The 20,507-nt window shown below is 44.4% G+C and overlaps 1 protein-coding gene and 1 pseudogene across 4 annotated transcripts in view; one reads left to right on the top strand and one right to left on the bottom strand.

Annotated features, from left to right (window-relative positions):
* Nucleotides 1–20,507, top strand: part of ASAP1 (ArfGAP with SH3 domain, ankyrin repeat and PH domain 1) — a 401,437-nt gene that overhangs the window by 64,279 nt on the left and 316,651 nt on the right. For 2 of the 4 annotated variants that reach the window (XM_077167668.1, XM_077167667.1), the window contains exon 3: nucleotides 16,549–16,675. The exons of 1 other annotated variant lie outside the window; for it this stretch is intronic. In XM_077167668.1, coding sequence (XP_077023783.1) covers nucleotides 16,549–16,675 — 127 coding nt within the window. Of the gene's footprint in view, nucleotides 1–7,528; nucleotides 7,809–16,548; nucleotides 16,676–20,507 lie in introns of those variants that run through there. One more of the 4 variants, XM_077167670.1, reaches the window with a different exon arrangement.
* LOC143689054 (V-type proton ATPase subunit e 1 pseudogene) lies at nucleotides 12,193–13,306 on the bottom strand (annotated as a pseudogene).

The following is a 20,507-nucleotide window of genomic DNA, read 5'->3' as shown; positions in this document are numbered from 1 at the left end:
TAGCTCTTTTCAAGGTACTTTCCCAAAAGTCTTTCTTAGGAGTTAAGCTTTCATCTCTGGCTAAAGCTAAACACACAGCCACAGCAACTGAAAGAGAGGCTGGAAGATAAGCTCAACCCATTTCAGTTGAGGGTCTAAATAGAGGGATGCAACCAGTAGTCTCTGCCACAGCCAGCAAAATACTCTCTGTACAAAGAGTATGTTACAGTGGAAAGGGCTTGCATTTTGAAATCCTGCAGACTTGTATTCAAATCTTAGTTCCTCCACTTAGTAGTTGCAGGACCCTGGGCAGAGCTTTAATTTCTTACCTATTAAACCTAGGGAGAATAATAGTTACTTTCCATGAGTGTTGTGAGGTTTAAACAGTTATGTATGTAAATTGCCTGTACATAATATGTACTAATTAGTAGCCATGATACTATTATTTATTAAGTTGCAAGTTTATAGTTCTAAGGCCATAGAAGTGTCCAAACTAAGATATCCAGAAAAAGATACCTTAACTTCAAAGAAAGGATCGATGATGTTTGGGGTTTTTCTCTCAGCTGGGAAGGAACAAGGTGATGCCTGCTAGCTTTCTCTATGGGCTTCTTTGAACTGCTTCCCTGGGGGCAATTTCTTTCTTCATCTCCCAAGGTCTCTGACTGTGTAAGCTCTCATGCTTTTTAAAAAATGGATCCCTCTTAAAGGACTCTTGTAAGCATCCCCACCTTGAATGGGTAGAGAGACATCTCCATAGAAATGACCTAATCAAGAGGTTCCACCCACAATTGGGTAGGTTACATCTCCATGGAAAAAATAAAAAAGATTCCACCCAGCAATATTGAATGAGGATCAAAGAACATGGTTTTTTCCAGGGTACACAAAAGTTTCAAACTGGCACAGTCTGTATGTTGGTCCTTGAACCAATACCATGTTGTTTTGATTACTGTGGCTTTGTAATAAGTTTTTAAGGTTGGGAAGTGTGAGCCCTCCAGCTTTGTTTTTCTTTTTAGAGAGATTTAGCTATCAGGGTCCCTTTACTCTTCCACATAAATTTGATGATTGACTTTTTCCATTTCTGCAAAGAAGATTATTGGAATTTTGATTGGGATTGCATTGAATCTATAAATTGTTCTGGTTAGTACTGACATCTCAACGATATTTAGTCTTTTAATCCATGAACATGGAATATCCTTCCATTTTATTAAGTCTTCTTTCTTTTAGCTATGTTTTGAGTTCTCTGGGTACAAGTCCTTTACATCCTTGGTTAGATTTTTTTCCTAGATATTTTACTGTTTTAGTTGCTATTGTGAATGATATTTTTTTCTTGATTTCTTGTCTTGATTGTTGACAGGTTTTGTGTAGAAACACAGCTGATTTTGGCATGTTGATCTTGTACCCCCTGACTTTGCTGAATTCATTTATTAGCTCTGTTGTGGATATTTCAGGATTTTCTGTATATAGAATCATGTCACCTGAAACTTTTCCATCTTCCTTTCTAATTTGGTTGCCTTTTATTTCTTTTTCTTGCCTAATTGCTCTGGCAAGAACTTCCAATACAATGCTGAATAACAGTGGTGAAAGGGGACATCCTTGCCTTGTTCCAGACCTCAGAGGGAAAGCTTTCTGTCTTTCATCACAAGGTAGGATATTAGCTGTGTGGTTTCATATAAGCCCTTTGTTATGTTGAGGAAGCTACCTTCTATTCCTAGTGTTTTAAGTGTTTTTATAAAGAAAGGGTGCTGGATTTTTTTGATATGCTTTTTCTGCATTGATAGAGATGATCATGTGGTTTCTCCAACATTCTGTTAATGTAGTGTATTATATTAATTCATTGTTTTATGTTGAACCACCCTTCCATACTAGGGATAAACCCCACTTGATCGTGGTGTATAATTCTTTTAATATGCTGTTGGATTCACTTTGCTTATGTTTTGTTAAGTATATCTGCATTTGTATTCATAAAGGATATTGACCTGTTGTTTTCTTTCCTTGTGGTATCTTTATCCACTTTGCTGTGAGAGTGATGTTGGTCTTATAGAATGAGTTTGGAGGAATATTCCCTCCTCTTCAATTTTTTGGAAGAGTTGAGCAGAATTGGAATGGATTATTCTAGGAATGTTTGATAGAATTCCCCTGTGAAGCCATCTGGTCCTGGGCTTTTCTTTTTTGGGAGGTTTTGATTACTGAGTCAATCTCTTCACTAGTAATTGGTTTGTTGAGATTTTCTGTTTCTTTTTGAGTCAGTGTAGGTAGTTTGCGTGTTTCTAGGAATTTGTCAGTTTCATCCAGGTTATTTAACTTAATGGCATAGAGTTGTTCATAGAATCCACTTCGAGTCCTTTTTATTTAGTGGGATCAATAGTAATGTCTCCCTTTTCATTTCTGCTTTTCAGTATTTGTATATTTGTATACTCTTTCATTTTTTCTTTGTTAGTCTAGCGAAAGGTTTGTTGATTTTGTTGATCTTTTCAAAGAACCAACTCTTAGTTTTGTTGATTCTCTATTGTTTTTGTTTTTTTTACGATTATTTTTTAAAGGCTTTGTTCAGTATGTCCTCATTCTCCTTGGTGTTTTCTATATTTTTATCCTCTTCCTTTGGATGGACCATCATTTCCTGTTGCTTTGTTTGTACTGTGCTCTGTTATTGCACACTGTGCATTTTAATATTTTAAAATGTTAACTCTGGGATTTACTCCTTGAAAATGTCTGCTACTTCCTGGTGTTGTAACCAGCTGGTGATAAACAGATTTTCTTCAGCATCAGCCCTCCTGTTAGGAAGGTCTGCCCAAGGCAATGCTCTGTGCGGGGTTTTCCTTGTCTTACTGGGCCGTACTCGGTCTTATCCTGGCTTTTTGTTAGTTCCTTTGGAGTTCCCCTATTTGCAGGAGTTTGGCTGTCCCCTCTGTTTCCCAGGGACATACTTACCACCCTCAGTGCCTGTCAGGTCTTTGCTGCAGACTGTCCATCTCTGTAGTTTTCTACCCTCTGTTCATTGTCTCAGTCTGCTTTTGCCTGTAGGGCACATTCTGGGAGGAGGGTCACCCCAGGGAGGACTTTTCCATATTGGTCTTTCCCAGCCAAAACGGGGCCAGGGACCCACGAAGGGGGCACAGGCCAGCTCCAAAGTGCCCTGTGGAGGGGGTCAGGCAGGGCGCTAAAAACTTCTCTGACAGCTCCCCAAAGCTGAGCTTTCCTGGCCTGCCCAGCAAATGTAGTCCCTCAGCTAACTTCCCCCTACAGCCCCGAGGAAGCCCTGCATCCTTCACCCATCACCTCCCTGGCCCTTCCTGGGGAGATTTGAACCAATGGCTGCCCCCACTTTGTTCATGGCCAGGTTAGAACAGTGGGTGGCACTACCTTTATCCAGTGTGGGGTGAACACAGTAAATGTCCCCAGAGCTGGGCCCCAGTGATCCGAATTCACTAATGAATAGCTGAGGTCAGTGATCATCAGTGTACACCCCTGTTCCTGGGGAAGAGGACTTTTTTGTCCCTGTTGTCACAGCAGCCAGCCAGGGACTGGACCTTACAGCAGCGTGCAGTGAGACCAGGGCGCCCGGGCTGCCCCATGGAGAGAGCAGCTTACAGTTCTTCACCGTAATGGATCTGCCTCTTCCTCCCACTCTTCCCTGGAGGACGTACAGGTTCTTCTGGCCTCCGGAATTTGGAAATATTTGTTTCGGACAGTTCTTGCCTAATAGTTGTTTTGGTGGAAGAACTGAATACTGTTGCTCCCTATTCTGCATTCTTCCTCAGAAGTCTCCCCATGTGTCTTTTGTATTTTAGCCATCCTGGTGGGTCGGAAGTGATAGCTCAGTGTGGTTTTGCTTTGCATTTCCCTGATGATTAATGATGCTGAGCATCTTTTCATGAGCTTATTGTCTATTTGTATATATCTTTGAGGATATAAAGGTTTACACTTATGTTTTCTTCTAAAAGTTTTATGGTTTTACCTCTTATAATTACGTCTTGGATCTATTTTGAGTTAATTTCAGTATATGGTGTGAGTTTCCTTTGCATGTGGATATCAGGTTGTCCCAACACCATTTGTTGGAAAGACTAGTCTTTTCCCATTCAGTTCTTGGCATCCTTTTAAAAAATCAATTGCCCATAGGTGTATGGTTTTCTTTATGGATTTTCAGTCAGTTGCACTGATCTATATATCTGTACTTATGTAATGGCACCAGTCTTGATTACTGAGCTTTGCAGTAAACTTTGAAATTTGGAAGTGTGAATCCTCCAACTCTATTCTTCTTTCTCAAATTCTTTTGGATATCTAGGTCCATTTCTATATGAATATTTAAATCTGCTTGTCTATTTTTACCAAAAAAAGTTGAAATATTGATAGAGATGGTATTGAATCTTAGGTCTACTTGGGGTTTTATTGCTATTTTAACAATATTAAGTGTTTCAATTCTTGGTCATGAAATGCCTTTCCATTCATTTAGTTCTTCTTTAATTTCTTTTAGCAATGCTTTTTAGGTTTTAGTATGCAATCTTGCACTGCTTTTGTTAAATTGGTTACTTTTTAATTGGGAACCATGGATTGTTGTATGTTTTGAATAACAACTGCAGACCATTCTTGGCTAAAGGATGACCAGTTACAATGGCTTTCTGAGCGCTACCAGAGGGATTTTCCTCCTTGACACTGTGCTTCGAGCCTCCTGTCTGCATTCTCTCCAGCATCTGGAACAGTGGTGGCGCATAGTAGGCTTTCAGTAAGTGTTTTGTGAACTGGCTTGTCTCACTTGAAACTGAACAACCCCATGTGATTTGACACAGGGCAGGCAGCATTCTGGGTGAGACTCTGAGGTTCAGGGGGTTAAGCAAATGGTTCCTGATGGCCGTGTCACCTGCTACCCCTTCCTATGTATCCCAAAGCTTCTTATTAAAGCCTGGGTGGGCAAGTCTACGGAGAGAGCAGGAAGGCAACCTGAGCAGAGCTCTGCACTCTCTGTGTAGTCTAATAGTCTTAACTTTTCATCAATGTTTCCCCTGGATCATTTATCCAATGTCCAAGGCAATCTTGGGGGGGTTCCCCTTACTCAAAGAGGTAAGGTCAGGCCCCTTTCAAGACTAACAAATGTGTTCTTAGAAAGTTGTTTTGTTTTGTTTTAAATCAGATTTGTATTTAAAATCAGAATTTTATTCAAATATCTGTTAAGACTACACCATGAATGGAATCCCTTGATAATAAAGTTAGTTGCCGTTTACTAATCTCCTGCTATGGCAGTCCTCAAGGTTATCCATATTATATTTATTCTTTGTAACAGCCCTAGAAGGTGGATATTATCATCCCCATTTTACAGCTGAGGAAGCTGAGGCTTTGCAGCAGTGAATAGCTTGTCGAAGACAACACACCCATTACATGTGAAGAGAAGACTGGAATTCAGGAAGATTATCCAGGGCTTCTTTAGTTTTACTGGTAGAAACCCAACTCAGACCAGTTTACATTAAAAAGGGAGTGTTTCTGCTCACCTACGTGGGAATTCCCGGGGGGTAGACTGACATCAGTGCATTCAGTATTTCAAACCTTATCACCAGGACACTTCCTTCGCCCTCCACCCTGCTTCTGTCTTTCTCTCTCACCATCCCAGTCATTCTCTGTCTTGGGCAGGCTCCCTGCATGTGGCAGAGATGCAGCTGTAGGCATCTCAGTCCTTCCAGGGAAAAGGCACGTCTCTCTTTGCCCCAGCGTCCATATCAGTCCCCCGAAAGGACTCCGACTGGCCTCATTTGAATTAATGCCCCATCCCAGTACCAGTCACTGCTGTGTTCACGCACGTGGGATACTCTGATTGGATGGGCTGTGTCTCAGCTCTCTCTCTGACTGAGAGGGTGGAGATATATGGTTGACAGCCTCAGGGGACTCACAGGGAGTCAGCAAGGGGTAGTTCCTAAAGGTAAAGGATGCAAGACAGACAAGAAATGGAGTCAATGCCCTGCAAGGTCCATTTGAGCTGCTGCTTAAGTTCAAGATGCTGAAAGTCATTGGGACTAAACGAAAGTTAATTCCCAGGCTCAAATATTGAAGAAAAGGCAGTTTATTGACAAAAGAAACTGAAAACTGTAATCTCCAAATCCTCCAGCAAGTTCTCTCCTGTCCATTTAAGCATAGCAATTTTGTGAATTATTTTGTAAAATACTTCAGAAGTTCTAAGGCTACAGCAAAAAGACTAATTTTTCAAAAACAAGAACAACAACAAAAACAAACAAACAAAAAAACCAAGAAACCAAAAGCAAGGAACAGAGGCTCGATGTATCTGTCAGACTTGCTCGCAATTGTGGAGCTTTTTTTTAAATTAGAGCCCCTGGTGTGATTTGGAATGTTCGCATTTGAGAAGGATGTTAACCAAATAGCATATGCTAAGAAGAAAACTCCGCAGTGGGTGGGCAATTTTTCTTTTTCAAATGGAGCAGTGCCTTACATTTGCCATAATTACAGCACAATCCTGTTAGAATACAGCTCATTGCTCTGTGGGTTCAAATCCATTGCAGGTGAAATTATGTTTTTGAAAAGCAACAACTAGATACTGTGACAGATTCATACAATATGAAAGTACAACCCCAAACTGATGAGCTTGGAACAGTGCCTGGCTTACCAGCAGGTCTTGACCTAGACCTGGCATCTCCAGCTGTCACACTCATGTCAAAGCAGAATTCATTGAGTTATTAGGATATGATTGCCGTAGGGACCTCAGAAAGCTTCTGACCCAGGATCCTCGTTTTAATCCCAAGGAAAATGAGGCCAAGAGTGGCAAGATGAATTGATTGAGCAAAAGGAGCTGACCTCTCTGGCATCCCGTGTTGTGTACCACTCAGTGCTGAAGTCACTAATAGACATCATTTATCCACTCTTTCTTCTCAAGTCGTGTTTCAGATGATTAAAGCTTTGAATGAGTAAGTTGTTGGTCTAACTGGACTTTGGGCAAATCAGAGTGACAGTAACACATCAAATTAGTTTTCCTTAGACTTTGCTCTCGAAGGTCACATGTTGGAGATAACACCTTTCTTTATTTTCTGTCTGAATTCTTTGGCCATGCCATCACTTGTGCTGACAACTTGTGTCTCTGCCTAGATGTGAGCTCCTTGAGGATGGGACTGTGTCTCATGTATCTTTTTAGTTCCTGATAGTTCCAGCATGGAAACTGTTCAGAATATGAATAATATTAGTAGCTAACTTATACTGATCACTTACTATATACCAGGCTAACCTTCTTGCATGGATGATCTCATTTAAACCATATAAACACCTAGATCCTGACGTTATTCCCAATTTAAAGATGAAGAAACTGAAGTTAAATGAGTTGTCTAAGGTAACACATGCTATGAAGTGGCAGAGCTGGGATTTGAACCTGGATAATTTGAATCCATATTCTTAACTACTAGAAAGGCTTCAGAGCTACTTTAAAAAGTTCCAACCTAATGACCCTCACCACCTGGAGGATGTCCTCGGGGACTCAGGAGACAGTGGGTCTCATTTCTAAAAATGACCAAGGTGGTGTCAATCACGAGAGCAAAGTGGACCTGTGCGGAGGAGAAACCTGACCTCCGCTCTGCTGTGCTTTGGGTGGTATGGGGTTGGAGGCCGGGGTGGGTTCTTATAAAAGTATCACAGCTGACTCCTGGTGTGAAGGTCACAAAGCACCCACTCTCCTCTTTTCTCTCAACTTCTTTCCTTTTATAGAGTGGCTCTTAAGGAAGGACGGGGGAGAACGGGAGGACTTAGAATGTCTGCCCACTGACCTTGGTGGCCCTCCAGCTCCCCTGGCTTTGGAGATCAGGGAAGAAAGGAGAAAAGTGTCATTAAAAGAGGAGAAAATGGAGGTGAGAGAATGAAAGTGGGAAGTAAGTGCTCCCAGGCAAAGTTTTCTTGCTCAGAAGTATGGGGATAAGTGAAATGATCGTTTTTATACTGTGAACAGGCTTTCCTTGATACCAGGATGCAAAGAGCAATGTCATTTGTGCCTATTCAGATATTTTTCTGAAGACAGAATCTTTAGTCTCCGCCTTGAAACATAATTGAGAACAGGAGAGAAATGGAAAAGTCCTTGGGAACACGATACATAGGTTTTCTCCTTGGTCTCTCTCAACTGCCAGGGAACAATGGACAAGTCACTTGACTACTTGGGAATCTTTTTTAATTCTGGAAAATGAAAGGATCAGAAACCATATTTCTCCTTGAAATTCCTCTTGGCTCTGATAATTTATGATTATATGAGATAATGGAAGGTATTCTAAGAATTGGGATTCCATTCTCCAGTTCTCTACCAGGTCCTCTCATATCTCTACCCCTATAAATGCTTGTTCACTTATTCATTCATTCTTCCCTTCATCTGTCTATTCAGTAAATATCTCTCAGGCACCTTGGGTTCTGGGCTATGACAGTGAATATGAAAACCCTCTACTCTCAAGGAGCTCACAGCTTATTTGGGGAAATAAAGTAGTTGGAAAATGGTGTCTTGGGAAATTATCCCACGTCAAAGGGTCATTGGTAAAAAGAGATATGCCCCCAGTGTTGACATAGCACAGGAGTGACAAAGATTAACTGTGATCAGGTAACCTTACAACAAAACAAATTCGTCAAAGAAAAAGAGAAACTATAATGTTCTGTAAATTTTTCTGCATTATTTCCTAGGTGGATGTTTCTTTTTCAGAAATAAACTGAGATTTAAAATCCATCCCTCTTATAGACTGCAAGCTTTTAGGAGTTCCATATAACATCACAATTTTTCTTCACTGGAGGTTGTTTCACTAAGATTAGAAATGATGTTGCTCATAAAAGGAAGCCAGTTCAATCCAAAGCATATTTATTAGGTTCCATGGGGCCGGTACTAGGCAGTGTCTTATGTGGGGAAGCCAAAGCCCACAGGGTTTGGGAGTGGCAAACTTCACTTATTAACTGTTGACCCTGAGCAAATTGTACATGTCTCTGAGCTTCCTCAGCAGAAAACATACTATCTCCCTGGGTTGCTGGGGAAATTTCAGGAGATAAAACCTGTAAAATGGCAAGCTGGGGCCCCCCAGGAACCTGCTGTCCTTCCTTTAGCTCCTGGGGTGACGTGGGTGATCCAGAGTGGGATACAGTTTAGTTGATACCCTCAGGGAATGGCAATCTGGAAACCTTGTAGTGCAGGAAAATGAGTAGGAAGATCTGAAGTTTCTCCCATGTGTCCACGAGCGCATGTCGGAAGTCCCTCCACATGGTGCCGACGTCCTACAGTTGGTGCAGCAGAGTGGGAGAGGCTAACTTGCTGGCTTCCAGGAGGAGATGAATTCCAGCTGGAGGAATGGGGTAAAGGCAGCACTTCCCAGATTGACCAAGCTTGCATTTGAGTCAGGCTTGTAGTGAGCTCCCCAGGAGGCAAAAGGATCACATTAGGCTCCCACAGAAAAATGGTCCAGGGACTGTGGGGCCTTAGTCTTTGATAAGCTCGTGGTGCTGGTACTGTGAAGTTGATCCTTGCTCCACCACTTGCCAAGGTGACCTCTAAGCTTCAGGTATCCCCATGTATAAAATGGGGATAATAATAATAATGCCTGCTTTGGCTGCTGGTGTATTCAACGAGGTTGTGCCTGTGATGACTCAGAATACTGCAGGGCACATGAGCAGCTACTGTTGGCCAACATTATTATTATTCTTTTTTCAAGACAGAACAGAAATGTATTTCTGAATTCATTCAGTTGATATTCATACCACATGTGTTATGGGCTCCCAGGATCCTGTCTGACTCTCTCCTCCTGCCATCACCAGAAGAAACAGCTAGGGAATAGGGAGCTAGAACAGAGAGTAGTTTTTTGTTGCCAAACCATGTTCTCCTCTTTACTTAGAACACTCTAATGGTACTACTTGGAGTGTTTCAATTAAATTAAGTGCATTTGGGACTAGAATGTTTTCTTTTTTTAACATGAAATTGTGAAGCACTAATACAAGGGATAGGGGAAAAAAAGTAGTCTTCAGTTTATGCTGAATGGCAACCTGAGCCTAACAGTAAAACACACACAGAATCAAATACATCCCTCCTTCCTGTAGCCCTCTCCTTTCCTCTACCACTTCATTAAAATGGTAGAAAGCAAATTCATAAATTATCAGGTGAGATAAGGAAATAAGGATATCTTCTTTTGTTGCCCCAGTGGGGAAAAATACTGTACCTCACAAAGTAGTATTATATGAGGTACAGAGTCTGATTTTTCAGGAACTGGATAAAGCAGTGGACTTAAGAGTCCGCCAGACCCAGGACATTAACTTACAGCACGCTCTCTTTATGTCTCAGTTTCCATTATTCTAATACCCACATCTCAGGACTGTTATGGGAATGAATTTAAATATTGCATATATAAGAACAAGTATGATGTCTGTCCCAGGCAGGATATAGGGGTTCAGAAAGTAGTAACCTGTGGTAAATTTGGGATAATTTATACCTACTGCACTGAATTATTAGGAGGTTTAAAGGAGGGTATGTGTGTTCAGAATGCTATACTTAGCATTAGGTCTTGGTGACTAATTTTTTTGCATGAATATCAGAACTATATCTCCAAATGGGTATTCAAAGTTCCCATAATATGTGAAAAGTATTGTCCACTTAATGCCCCAGACTCTGCTTAGTGCTTTATGTACCTGAGCTCTTAAGCATGTGTGGAAATTGAGATTCAGAGATGTTCATTACCTTAACAAGGTTCTTCACTGCTACACAGCAGAGACATGGATCTAAGCCTTTCTGGTTTGAGACTATGCCCCCAATTCATACTCCTGCAAATTCAGTGTCCTTGTTCTAGTTTGCTAGCTGCCGGAATGCAACACACCAGAGATGGATTGGCTTTTAATAAAAGGGGATTTATTTTGTTAGTTCTTAGGGGAAAGGCAGCTAACTTTCCACTGAGGTTCTTTCTTACGTGGAAGGCACAGGATGGTCTCTGCTGGTCTTCTCTCCAGGCCCCTGGGTTCCAACAACTTTCCCCGGGGTGACTTCTTTCTGCATCTCCAAAGGCCTGGGCTGAGCTGCAAGTGCTGAGATGAGGAATGCCGAGCTGCTTAGCTGTGCTACGTTGCCATCTCTCATTTAAGCACCAGCCAATTAAGTCAAGCGTCACTCATTGCAGCAGACACGCCTCCTAGCCGACTGCAACAGATGAGGTTCACTTACCATTGGCTTATGTCCGCAGCAACAAGACTAGGTATGCTCACCTGGCCAAGTTGACAACTGAATCTAACATAGCCCTGTTCCATCCTCCCAAAGTTGCCTTGCTCAGGTGTCCTTTACAGGAACAGCCTTTCGTGAAAGCCAGGTTCATTATTTAATAGCCTCAGCTTACTTCTGACCCTAATTGGTATTCATTCTGTTTGATTCTAGATACTATTTATTTCCCAACTATAAAACCATCACTAATGGTTCTGACCTCATAGAGGATACTTATGAGAATAAGTTAGGTCCTTAAAGATGATCCCCAAATCTGAGATCCCAGACTTTGGGAACTCCTGTGCAGCTTCCCTTCTCCCTCTTCTTTCCTCTTCCAGGTGACTAATTTAGAAATATCTGAATTGTGTGATAAAAGTTGTATTTATAATCATACCTCATGTAAAACGGAAAAGAAAGAAAGAGTTCAAAGGAAACTAGCATTGCTTGAGTATTCACTTTTTCATCAACTGCTCTATCCACATCTTCCCATGTCATTTCACATAACAACCTGTAAACATGTTACTATTACCCTAATTTTGAAGATGAGTAAAGAAGGCTAATAAGTGACAGGATAGAGGTTCAAATCCAGGTCGAACTAACACAAAGCATATCCTCTGCCTCGGTACCCCTGGGTGCACCTCACGACATCAGTGGGAGGAAGGGTTGCCTCTAATGAATGCTATAATTTCACTCCATCGGGATGTAAAGCTGGCTAGCACTGTTGGTTAGAGCACCAAGTGCTCCTCTTCGTTTCTTGGGCCCAGAGAACACTCCCGACCCCACGCTTTCCAGCCAGCATCTTGAATTGTACTTCCTTGGTTGTAAGGCAGATGGGTAATGATGATATGGCTTACAGCTGGAAATGCAACTCTGGGCCAGTTCCCTGATGACAGAAGATCAGTAGGGTCATCCTTGTCCGTAAAACTATGCCACAGCTATCCTCATTGTCTCTTTTTTTCCACACAGAAAGCACAAAAATAATTTATTCCAAAAGAAGGCAGAAATAAATTCATCTTGAAAATAAAGTTTTGTGTAATTCTATCTTGACAAGACAGGTCTTCCATCTGAATGTGCTGGTGTATTGACTGCCCTACTAGAGTCTTAGTGGCCTTGCAGCAGTTTCTGGGCTGGTCTTAAACCCTTCATTGATTCTCCTGGTGTGAACAGGCAGGAGCCATCTTCAGATCCTCAGATTCCAAGAACAGAGTCCCGTATTTCTCAGAAGAGCAGCACTTTTCAGCTCAGAAGACTGCCAACACATTTTGTAGAGCTGGCACAGTGTCGGTTAAGTAGGCACATTCATCAAACTATAAAAAAAAGCGACAGGAAAAAATACTGCACTTTAGAGTAAATCCTCATATGTGATGTGAATGTTTAAGGCGGCTGATGCTCGATGGGAGAGTCCAGGAAAGTGGTCCTGGCTTGGAGGTCATTTTGCATCCGCAGGAATTCTCTTTGTGACCTCATGACTTGAGCACTGTAGAAGGTGGCTTCTTCCTCAAGACCAGTGGTACCTGAGATACCAGATGGTTTCAATTTTCACATGTGGTCCAAAAAGAAGGTTGAGTTGGACCAGAATTGCAATCAGCTAAAAGAGCAAACTAATCAGGTCACCAGAATGGTAGTGGGAACCCCCAGTTAGGGATAAAGAAGGGCACCAAGAGGCCACTGAAGCTCCAGGAAATGCTCAGTACAATGAGAGGCATGTCAGGCCGTCATACGCCATGGTTGTCACTGGAGCCATAGCCCCTGCTTGCCTGCCTCACTTTCCTCACTGCCTCTGCTCAAGGAGGCAGAGAGCATCCTGCAAGCACCATTACTCCAGTCTGCTGTGCTCACAGTAAGAAACAGGCTTGAAGAGCACAAGGGTGCTGAACAGACCGTCTTTGACGGGAATTATGATGATGACAACGAAGATGAGGCCTGCTTTATCTAAGGCTGGGCATGCACGAGTCTGTGGGCGTGTCCTGACTCTGGAAAGGTTGATGTATATTTCTGTGCAGCTCCACACAAAGAAATCTAGCACTGAAGTTTTGCCCAGGTTGGACTCCCTTCTCAGATATCCAGGAATGGTTTTCAGGGTATTTGAGAAAAGAAAAGTTGCAGATGGTTTGCACTGGGATATGGTTTCAAATTTAAAGAGGATTATGATCCATGAACCCCAGAAATGGTTGATAGGGGTGTGAACCTTTGAAATTCTCATTGTAGAACAAGCCTGAGGAGGTATATACTTACCGTGGCATAATATCTCATTGTTCACATATTCTTTCTTGGCTGAAGGAGATGGGGGAGGAGCAGATACATAACATAATCTCCAAATGAAACTGAAACAGCAATTGATGGCAGCAGTTTGGGCTCTCTGGTGGATTGAGTCAAGACAAAACCCCTGCTGTTTACCACTGCAGTCTGCCTAGCCTGCTCTAATAATCTTTATTCCTTGCATCTGCAGAGCTGAGTATATACACACATACAACTCGTAGCTGGGAGGGATCTATGCGGTCATCTTGACACACCCACCCCTCACCCCTCATCTTACAAGTGATTGCACCAAGGCAATGGCGTCAGTTTTTTGGAAAGTGAGCTCTGGAACCCAGGTGTCCTGGAATCCAATCAATTATTCACCAATTCTAGGCTTTTAATAAGAATGCCCATAAATTGAGTGTTTACTATGTGCTGGGCTTCATGGAAGAGCCCAGTGGAGGCCACAGACATTAGCTGACAATTTAAAACAGAGGGAAGAATAGAATAAATGCAAAATCAAAGTCTAAACTGATTTCCAGCTTGGAGGAAGGCCCTCTTGGAATGGAGGGAAGTGTCTGAGCTGTTTATCCTCCCAACAGCTCCATGGCATAGTTTTAGGCTGAGAGAGCTAAAGCTAGTAGGTCAGAGCTACTTATTCCAGGTCAGAGCTTTTATTCCAGGTCAGAGCTTTTCAGGTACAGGGTGGCCCAGTCAGTATGGGGCAAATGGGAGGCTCATACCACAGAAGCCCATGTTCTGTCACCTTCTGCACATGAGCAAGGGACCTCCAAGGGACCTCCAAGCTTAGATCTTTGTTTGCCTGCTGTCTCCATCTGGCAGTCACCCCAGAACTTCAAACTTGGGGTGTCCCGAACCAGACTTTTAAAACGCTAAAGATGAGAAAGTAGGTGCTGGTTTCTGTTATTTATTTATGTTTTAAGACTGCCTCTCAAAGTTCATTTCTCCACACTGCACTCTGCTAAAGAGGACTATTTATTCATGTACATTTCTTTATGAAATTCCTTCTATTATTCATGTACATTCCTTTATGAAATTCCTCCTTTAGCTGGCCAAAGCCCTTGTCTACCTGAAGCTTGGGCCCTTGGGGGACACTGAGGGGGAAGTTCACCTGTACAGTGCTGCTTCAGAACGTCCGACAACAAGGAGAAGAAACATCTTGAATTTTCATGACATCCTTATGCACCAAGTGTTTTCTCTTCCACTATCATTTAACTTAAGTAACAGCCTTGTGGAGTTGGTGCCCTTATCTTTGCTTTTCATGAGACAACTGAAGGCCAAGATTCCATAGCCAACAGGATATCTAAGAGGCTCATTACCCTCATTTTCTTCTCTGCTCAGCATGTTACCTTGTCTGAGAGGCCTTCTGTGAATATCCTTCATTAAAAAAACTCATCACTTTCTCTCCCATTACTCCACTTTATATTTATATATTTGTGGGGTATCTTGGTTCCCGACTAGAAGGTAAACTCCGTGAGAGCAGGGGCATTTTCATCATTATATCTGCTTATTATTATATCATTATTAATGCTTAGTAGATATTTGTTGACAGTAAATTAGGTGATGCACTTTCATTTAACAACCGTTAGACTGTTTACTTCTCTGTGCCAGGTGCAATGCTAAGACAAGATTCCTGCCTTGGGACTCTCGATTGAGGTGGGGCAAACGGCCAGAGAAAGGACACTTAACCCTACCAGATGGCAGGAGCTTGTCCAGCTTTCTGCCCCAAGGAGGCACATTTGGGAGCTGAGTAATTTGGGAGCTGAGTAACCAGCGGCTCCCACTGGCCCCAGTCACAGGAGCATGCAGCGCTTCCTTAGGGCTGAGATCTTTTCTTTTATAAATCAATTTCATCTGCAATCAATGGTGAGAAATTAAATGGATTCTGTGGACCAAGTCGAAGTGAACTACTTAAAAATAGCCATCTGCCGGGCCGAGGAATGAGCAGTCTGTTGGTACTTTTTCCGCTGACATTTATTCACCTTGCATCTGTTGAGAGCGGAGCGCCATTCGCACGACGGGAGATGCCTTTCATACTCTCTGACCCTCGTCTTAACTCCGAGTTAAAAGAAAAAAAAAAAAGGCAAACGAAAGATAAGAAACCTGTAAACAAAACGCACACCAAAACCCAAAAGCCTCTCGCTTGTCTTCACTTAGCATTGTGGAGACCTAAGCAAACCCTTTAACATCAGCCCTCCAGCGGCGGAGCGTGCCCGGCGGAGGGGGTGACGCTCCGCTCGCCCAGGAGACGGGGTGAGGCGGGGGCCGGGCGAGCCGGCAGCTGCAAGCCTGGGGCGCCGCCACGGCTCCGCGGCCCGGGTCCCCGACCGCCGCCCCTCCGCTCCGCACCCTCTTCGCGCAGCCGGCGGCCCTCGCAGCAGGAGGCGGCTCTCCTGGCCTCGCTTCCTGCGCCCACACGGGACTAAAAAAAAAACCGTACAACTTTTTTTGGTCCCTTTTCTTAGAAGACGCTAGCGTGGAGGGCTCCTTGAGGTAGCCTCGCCGGGGGCGGCTGCGGACTGCGCGCTTCCGGAGCCTAGTGCTGGAACGCGGCCTGGGAGGGGGCGGGGGCGGGGACCCGGGCGGGTGCGCGGGTGGTGGGGGCGGGGCCGGGGCGCGGGGGCGGGGCCGGGGCGCGGCGCGGGGGCGCGGCGGCGCGTGCGCAGAGCACTTCCTTGTTTGTCCCCGTGACTGGAGCGGGAGCGCCGCCCGCCCGCGGGAGTGTGCTCAAGCCAGTCGGGCCCCTCGCTGCCTCCTGTCAGAGCGTCTGAGGAGGCAGCGCCGCCGCTCCGAGCCGCCCGGACGGCCCCCCACACACACCGCGCTGCAGCCGCGTCCCCTCCCCCGCCGCTGAGGAGCCGCGGTCGCCGGCATGAGCTGAGGGAGGCGGGTCCCCGAGAGCCCCCTGCCTCGCGCCCCGCTCGGAGTTTGAGGGTCCCCACGCCGAGCGCGGCCGCCTGCCTTCGCCCGCCTTTCCTCCCGCCGCCGCCGGGGTCGGAGCCGCACGAGGCCGGGCGGCGGGTGGCGGGCTGCGCGCGGGACGTTCATGAGCCGCCGGGCGGCCCGCGGCCCCGGGAGCCCGCGCCGTGACTCAACCCCCGCCCCCGCTTGTGTCTCGTCCCCCCCGGCAGGATGCCGGACCAGATCTCCGTCTCCGAGTTCATTGCCGAGACCACCGAGGACTACAACTCGCCCACCACGTCCAGCTTCACTACGCGGCTGCACAACTGCAGGAACACCGTCACGCTGCTGGAGGAGGTAGGTCGGCGCGCCCGGTGCCCTGCCGGGGACCCCGGCCCGGCCGCGGGGACGCCCCGCTGCCTCGGCTCGCAGCCGCCGCCTCGCAGCCGCCGCCTCGCAGCCGCCGCCTCGCAGCAGGATTGGCTTGATTTCTCAGCTGGGGAGGAAGGGGGTTTGGGGGCCTGGGGGCGCCACACCCCCTCCGGGAGCCCCGCACCCAGGTTAACTGGGAACTTCGCAAGAGCAAGAAAGCCGCCTTTCCCATTTGCCCGCCGCCCCTGGGGTCCTGCGGATTTCAAGGCCCGGCACCAGCTCCTCGGTCCTGGAGGGGAGCGGAGGGCGGTGCGAGCGCAGAACACTGTGGAAGGCAGGAGGGGGAAGTTCTCTTCCTATCTTGTGCCCTTCCTGGGTGCCAGGCAGTGTGCTTGGCTTTCCACGTCGTTGTGACTCTCTGGTAACCTGCGAAGTCGATGGTGTAAGGCCACCGAGGGCAGAGACGCGTAGCGACGTGGCCAAGGTCACACCAGCAAGGGATTGGGGAGATGGGCAGTGAATGCACCGCTCCACGGGCGGGCCCGGCCAGGGAAGCTTAGCTGCGGAGGCAAGGGCCGGTGGAAAAATCCCAGAGGAATAGAAGGAACTCTGACTGAGATTCCTTCTCTCTAGTCCCTAGTGCCTAAAGCCCTGGGGTTAGAGAGTTCCGTGCAGACAGGTCCCCACCCGGCCCCGCTGCTCCAGAGGATTTGATAAGGTTCGAGGCTGCTGCAGCAGTTGGACTTATCTGCAGGGCTCTCATACTTAGACCTCGCTGCAGATGCTGCCTGGGAGAGCTGAGCAGACGGGAAGAAGGGAGGCCCCAGGCTGCGGAAAGAACAGCTCCTCTTTTCTGGACCCTCCAGCAAGATAATGGGGACTCAGAGGGTAGAGCAAAGGGCAAGATGATTTCCTTTAGATCTTTAAGTGAGTTAGTGATAGGGCAGGATGGGTAAGGAACAACCAGTAGGCTCCAGGCTGCAGGAGCCTCAATAAAAATAGGACATTTGCCCTGGAACTCAACACCACCTAGAAGTGCCATGAGGCACCACTCCCTTCCAAACAAGCCAAGTCTATTTCCACTGAGGAAAAAAGAAACAGCTTTATGTGGAAGTTAGGGAGGTTGTTTTCCCTGGGTGAATTAATGTGTGTGGTTGGTTTGGGGAGCTCTTTCTGATGAAAATTTATGATGGCCAACCTTCCTAACATTAGGAATCATGGCCTCTGTAGGTAGACTGCTCTTGATATAACCTTTTAAACTCATTCTCCAGGCCAGGTTAGATGTAGAGGTGGTGTCCAGAAACAGGGATTCTGAATTTAAGGAGGGGAGAGACTTCTGTTAGTCTCAGATCCTCTCCTGCTTGCCTGCCCCAGGCTGTAAATTAGTCTCACCATTTCATTCCCAGTTAAGAGTGCTTCTAGAATTCTCTCTGAAGTCAATTTTGGGTGATTCAGCCACATTTTAAATTGAGTGGAGAAGTAACATCTAACTGGGCTTATTTGAAAGCTCAGAGGTAAATGGATCTTTTTTGGCTTGGTGAACTGTCATTTTGTTGTACTAACCTGACCTTTAGTGTCTTGGATTAAACAGAGGCCAGGCGGTCCACCCCAAGATGGATCTGTCCTTCACTTAATTGTGATAAATTGGAACATGCTGATTTAGGAATATTTTGCATTGTTTTTCTTTTCTAACTGTATATGCCTCTAAAGGATGTGACATTGATTAGACTGTGCAGTTATTTTCCTTCTAGATAAGCCTGCTGATACAGCGAGTTGTTTTAACTTTCCCTTTCTGCCTTTTCAGTGAGTGTAACTGTAATCTGTTTGTGTAATGTGTGGTAAGGGCAAGTAGTTAGTGCTGATGTTTGTAGGGATATTTGTGCATATTTTGCAACAATACCATTGACTAAGGTTAAGGTTAAGTTACTTGCAGCTGCTGTTAATCTTAGTTTAGAGGTAATGAAATTTAGAAGTGAATGTAACATGCAGCATAAACAGGAAATAAACTTGTTGTTTTATGCTATTGTGCTTCTGGGGTCTGTCATAATAACCTAACCTATTCTCTCCTGACTGATACACTAGTCATTATTTAGCTTATTGAATGACTTTATCTCTGATAAAATATCAGTTATTGTAAAAGAAGGGTCAAAGTGATCTGTACACTGTATTTTCAGTGATAAATAATTTTACTGTATTTTTAAGTATTGAAAGGGCTTTCATGTATGCAGCACTCTCTTTAGTCTTGCTTTGTTCCTTGTTTAAACTCAAACCCATGCACAGTGAAATTTTGTCATTTGTATTTTTGAAGAAATTGGCCCAAAAAAGGACTTTTGTCCTATTGAAGGGGTTGGCAAACTGTGCCTTGTGGGTCAAATTGTGCTACTGCCTGTTTTTTTTTTTAATAAAGTTTTATTGGAACACAGCCATGCCAAAGGAAAAAAAAGTGAATGTAACAGTTACATATTTTGTGAGGATTACCATTGTTTTGTTTTGTTTTGTTTTTAAGTGTATTTATTTATTTTTTTTACATGGGCAGGCATCAGGAATCGAACCTGGGTCCTCTGGCATGGCAGGCAAGCATTCTTGCCTGCTGACCCACCGTGGCCCCCTAGAATTACCATTTTATAAGGTTAGATGGAAAAACAGATTCTACCATGCAAGTGTGGTCACCTGTGAATTTGAGAAGGAATTGGATCTAAAATGTCGTTAGAATACTTTGATAATACTTGTTTTCTCAAAAATATATCAGTAAATATTTCATTCAGGTAGCCAGAGTAGTTTTGTAATTCTGTTTTCAGAACTTAAGTACAGTGTTGGTCAAGAAATCATTTTATCTCTTGGATTATATTTTATGAGGTAGAACTCTCTGAGTAGTTGCTTTTTGTATAAATGTGAAATGTACCCTCTTATTTTCTTATTGATATAGTTCATCACCACAGTTGAACTCTTATTTTTCTCTGTGTGTGTGTATATAGGAGGGAAACATTATCAATATCTTAAGTAGATCAAAATTCAGTTCTTAAAAAAAAAAAAAGAGGCTTAAAGTTATTACCCCCATAATATAAAGGAAAATTTTGGGAAAACCTCAAAAATCATATTGGCTCATGCTTCCTCAATGAGGTGCTTGGGAACTTTCTGAATCCTGTTTGTGTTCTTTTGTTATCATTCTTGGGAATTGAACTTTTGGGTACTTTTTTGATGATGCAGAAACTGAAGAATTGGGGCTAATTTTGGAAGGGAGGAATTCTCTTTTTTAATGTCTTCATATTTCTAGTAATTAATTGCCTTCCTGTTTATGTATGAAATTTTATGCTCTTTAGATTCCTGATTAGCAACTGAAAACTGTATTAGATCTCCCAACTTGGATTCCCAAATTAACCCGTAGTCTCCCTTTGGCAAAGAGTGTACTCTGCAGATGTTGGTGTTTTTATAATCAGCACTCTAGAAGATGGGTCAGAAATATAATATAAAATACAGTAGTAAGAAGAGACAAGGAGTTTATTTCTGGGCTTCACCTTTGGGGGTGAAGGGTCACATATGACTGTGTGAGACATGGTTTGGCTGGCATACAATGAGTGGCTGCCCTTGAGAGGTAGGAGTGGATTGGTTGATATTCTGCCAAAGCTTGGATCCTGGTGTGGGAATGTTTTCCAATCAAAAGCCAGTGTTGGGCGGGCCGCGGTGGCTCAGCGGGCAAAGTGCTTGCCTGCTATGCCGGAGGACCTCGGTTCGATTCCCGGCCCCAGCCCATGTAACAAAAACGGAGAAACAAAATACAATAAAACAAGAAAATGTTTCCCTTTCTTCCTCCCTTCCT

Source organism: Tamandua tetradactyla, chromosome 6 (genome assembly GCF_023851605.1).
Source record: "Tamandua tetradactyla isolate mTamTet1 chromosome 6, mTamTet1.pri, whole genome shotgun sequence".
Taxonomy (NCBI): Eukaryota; Metazoa; Chordata; class Mammalia; order Pilosa; family Myrmecophagidae; genus Tamandua; species Tamandua tetradactyla.
This window is presented reverse-complemented; position numbering and strand designations above follow the sequence as displayed.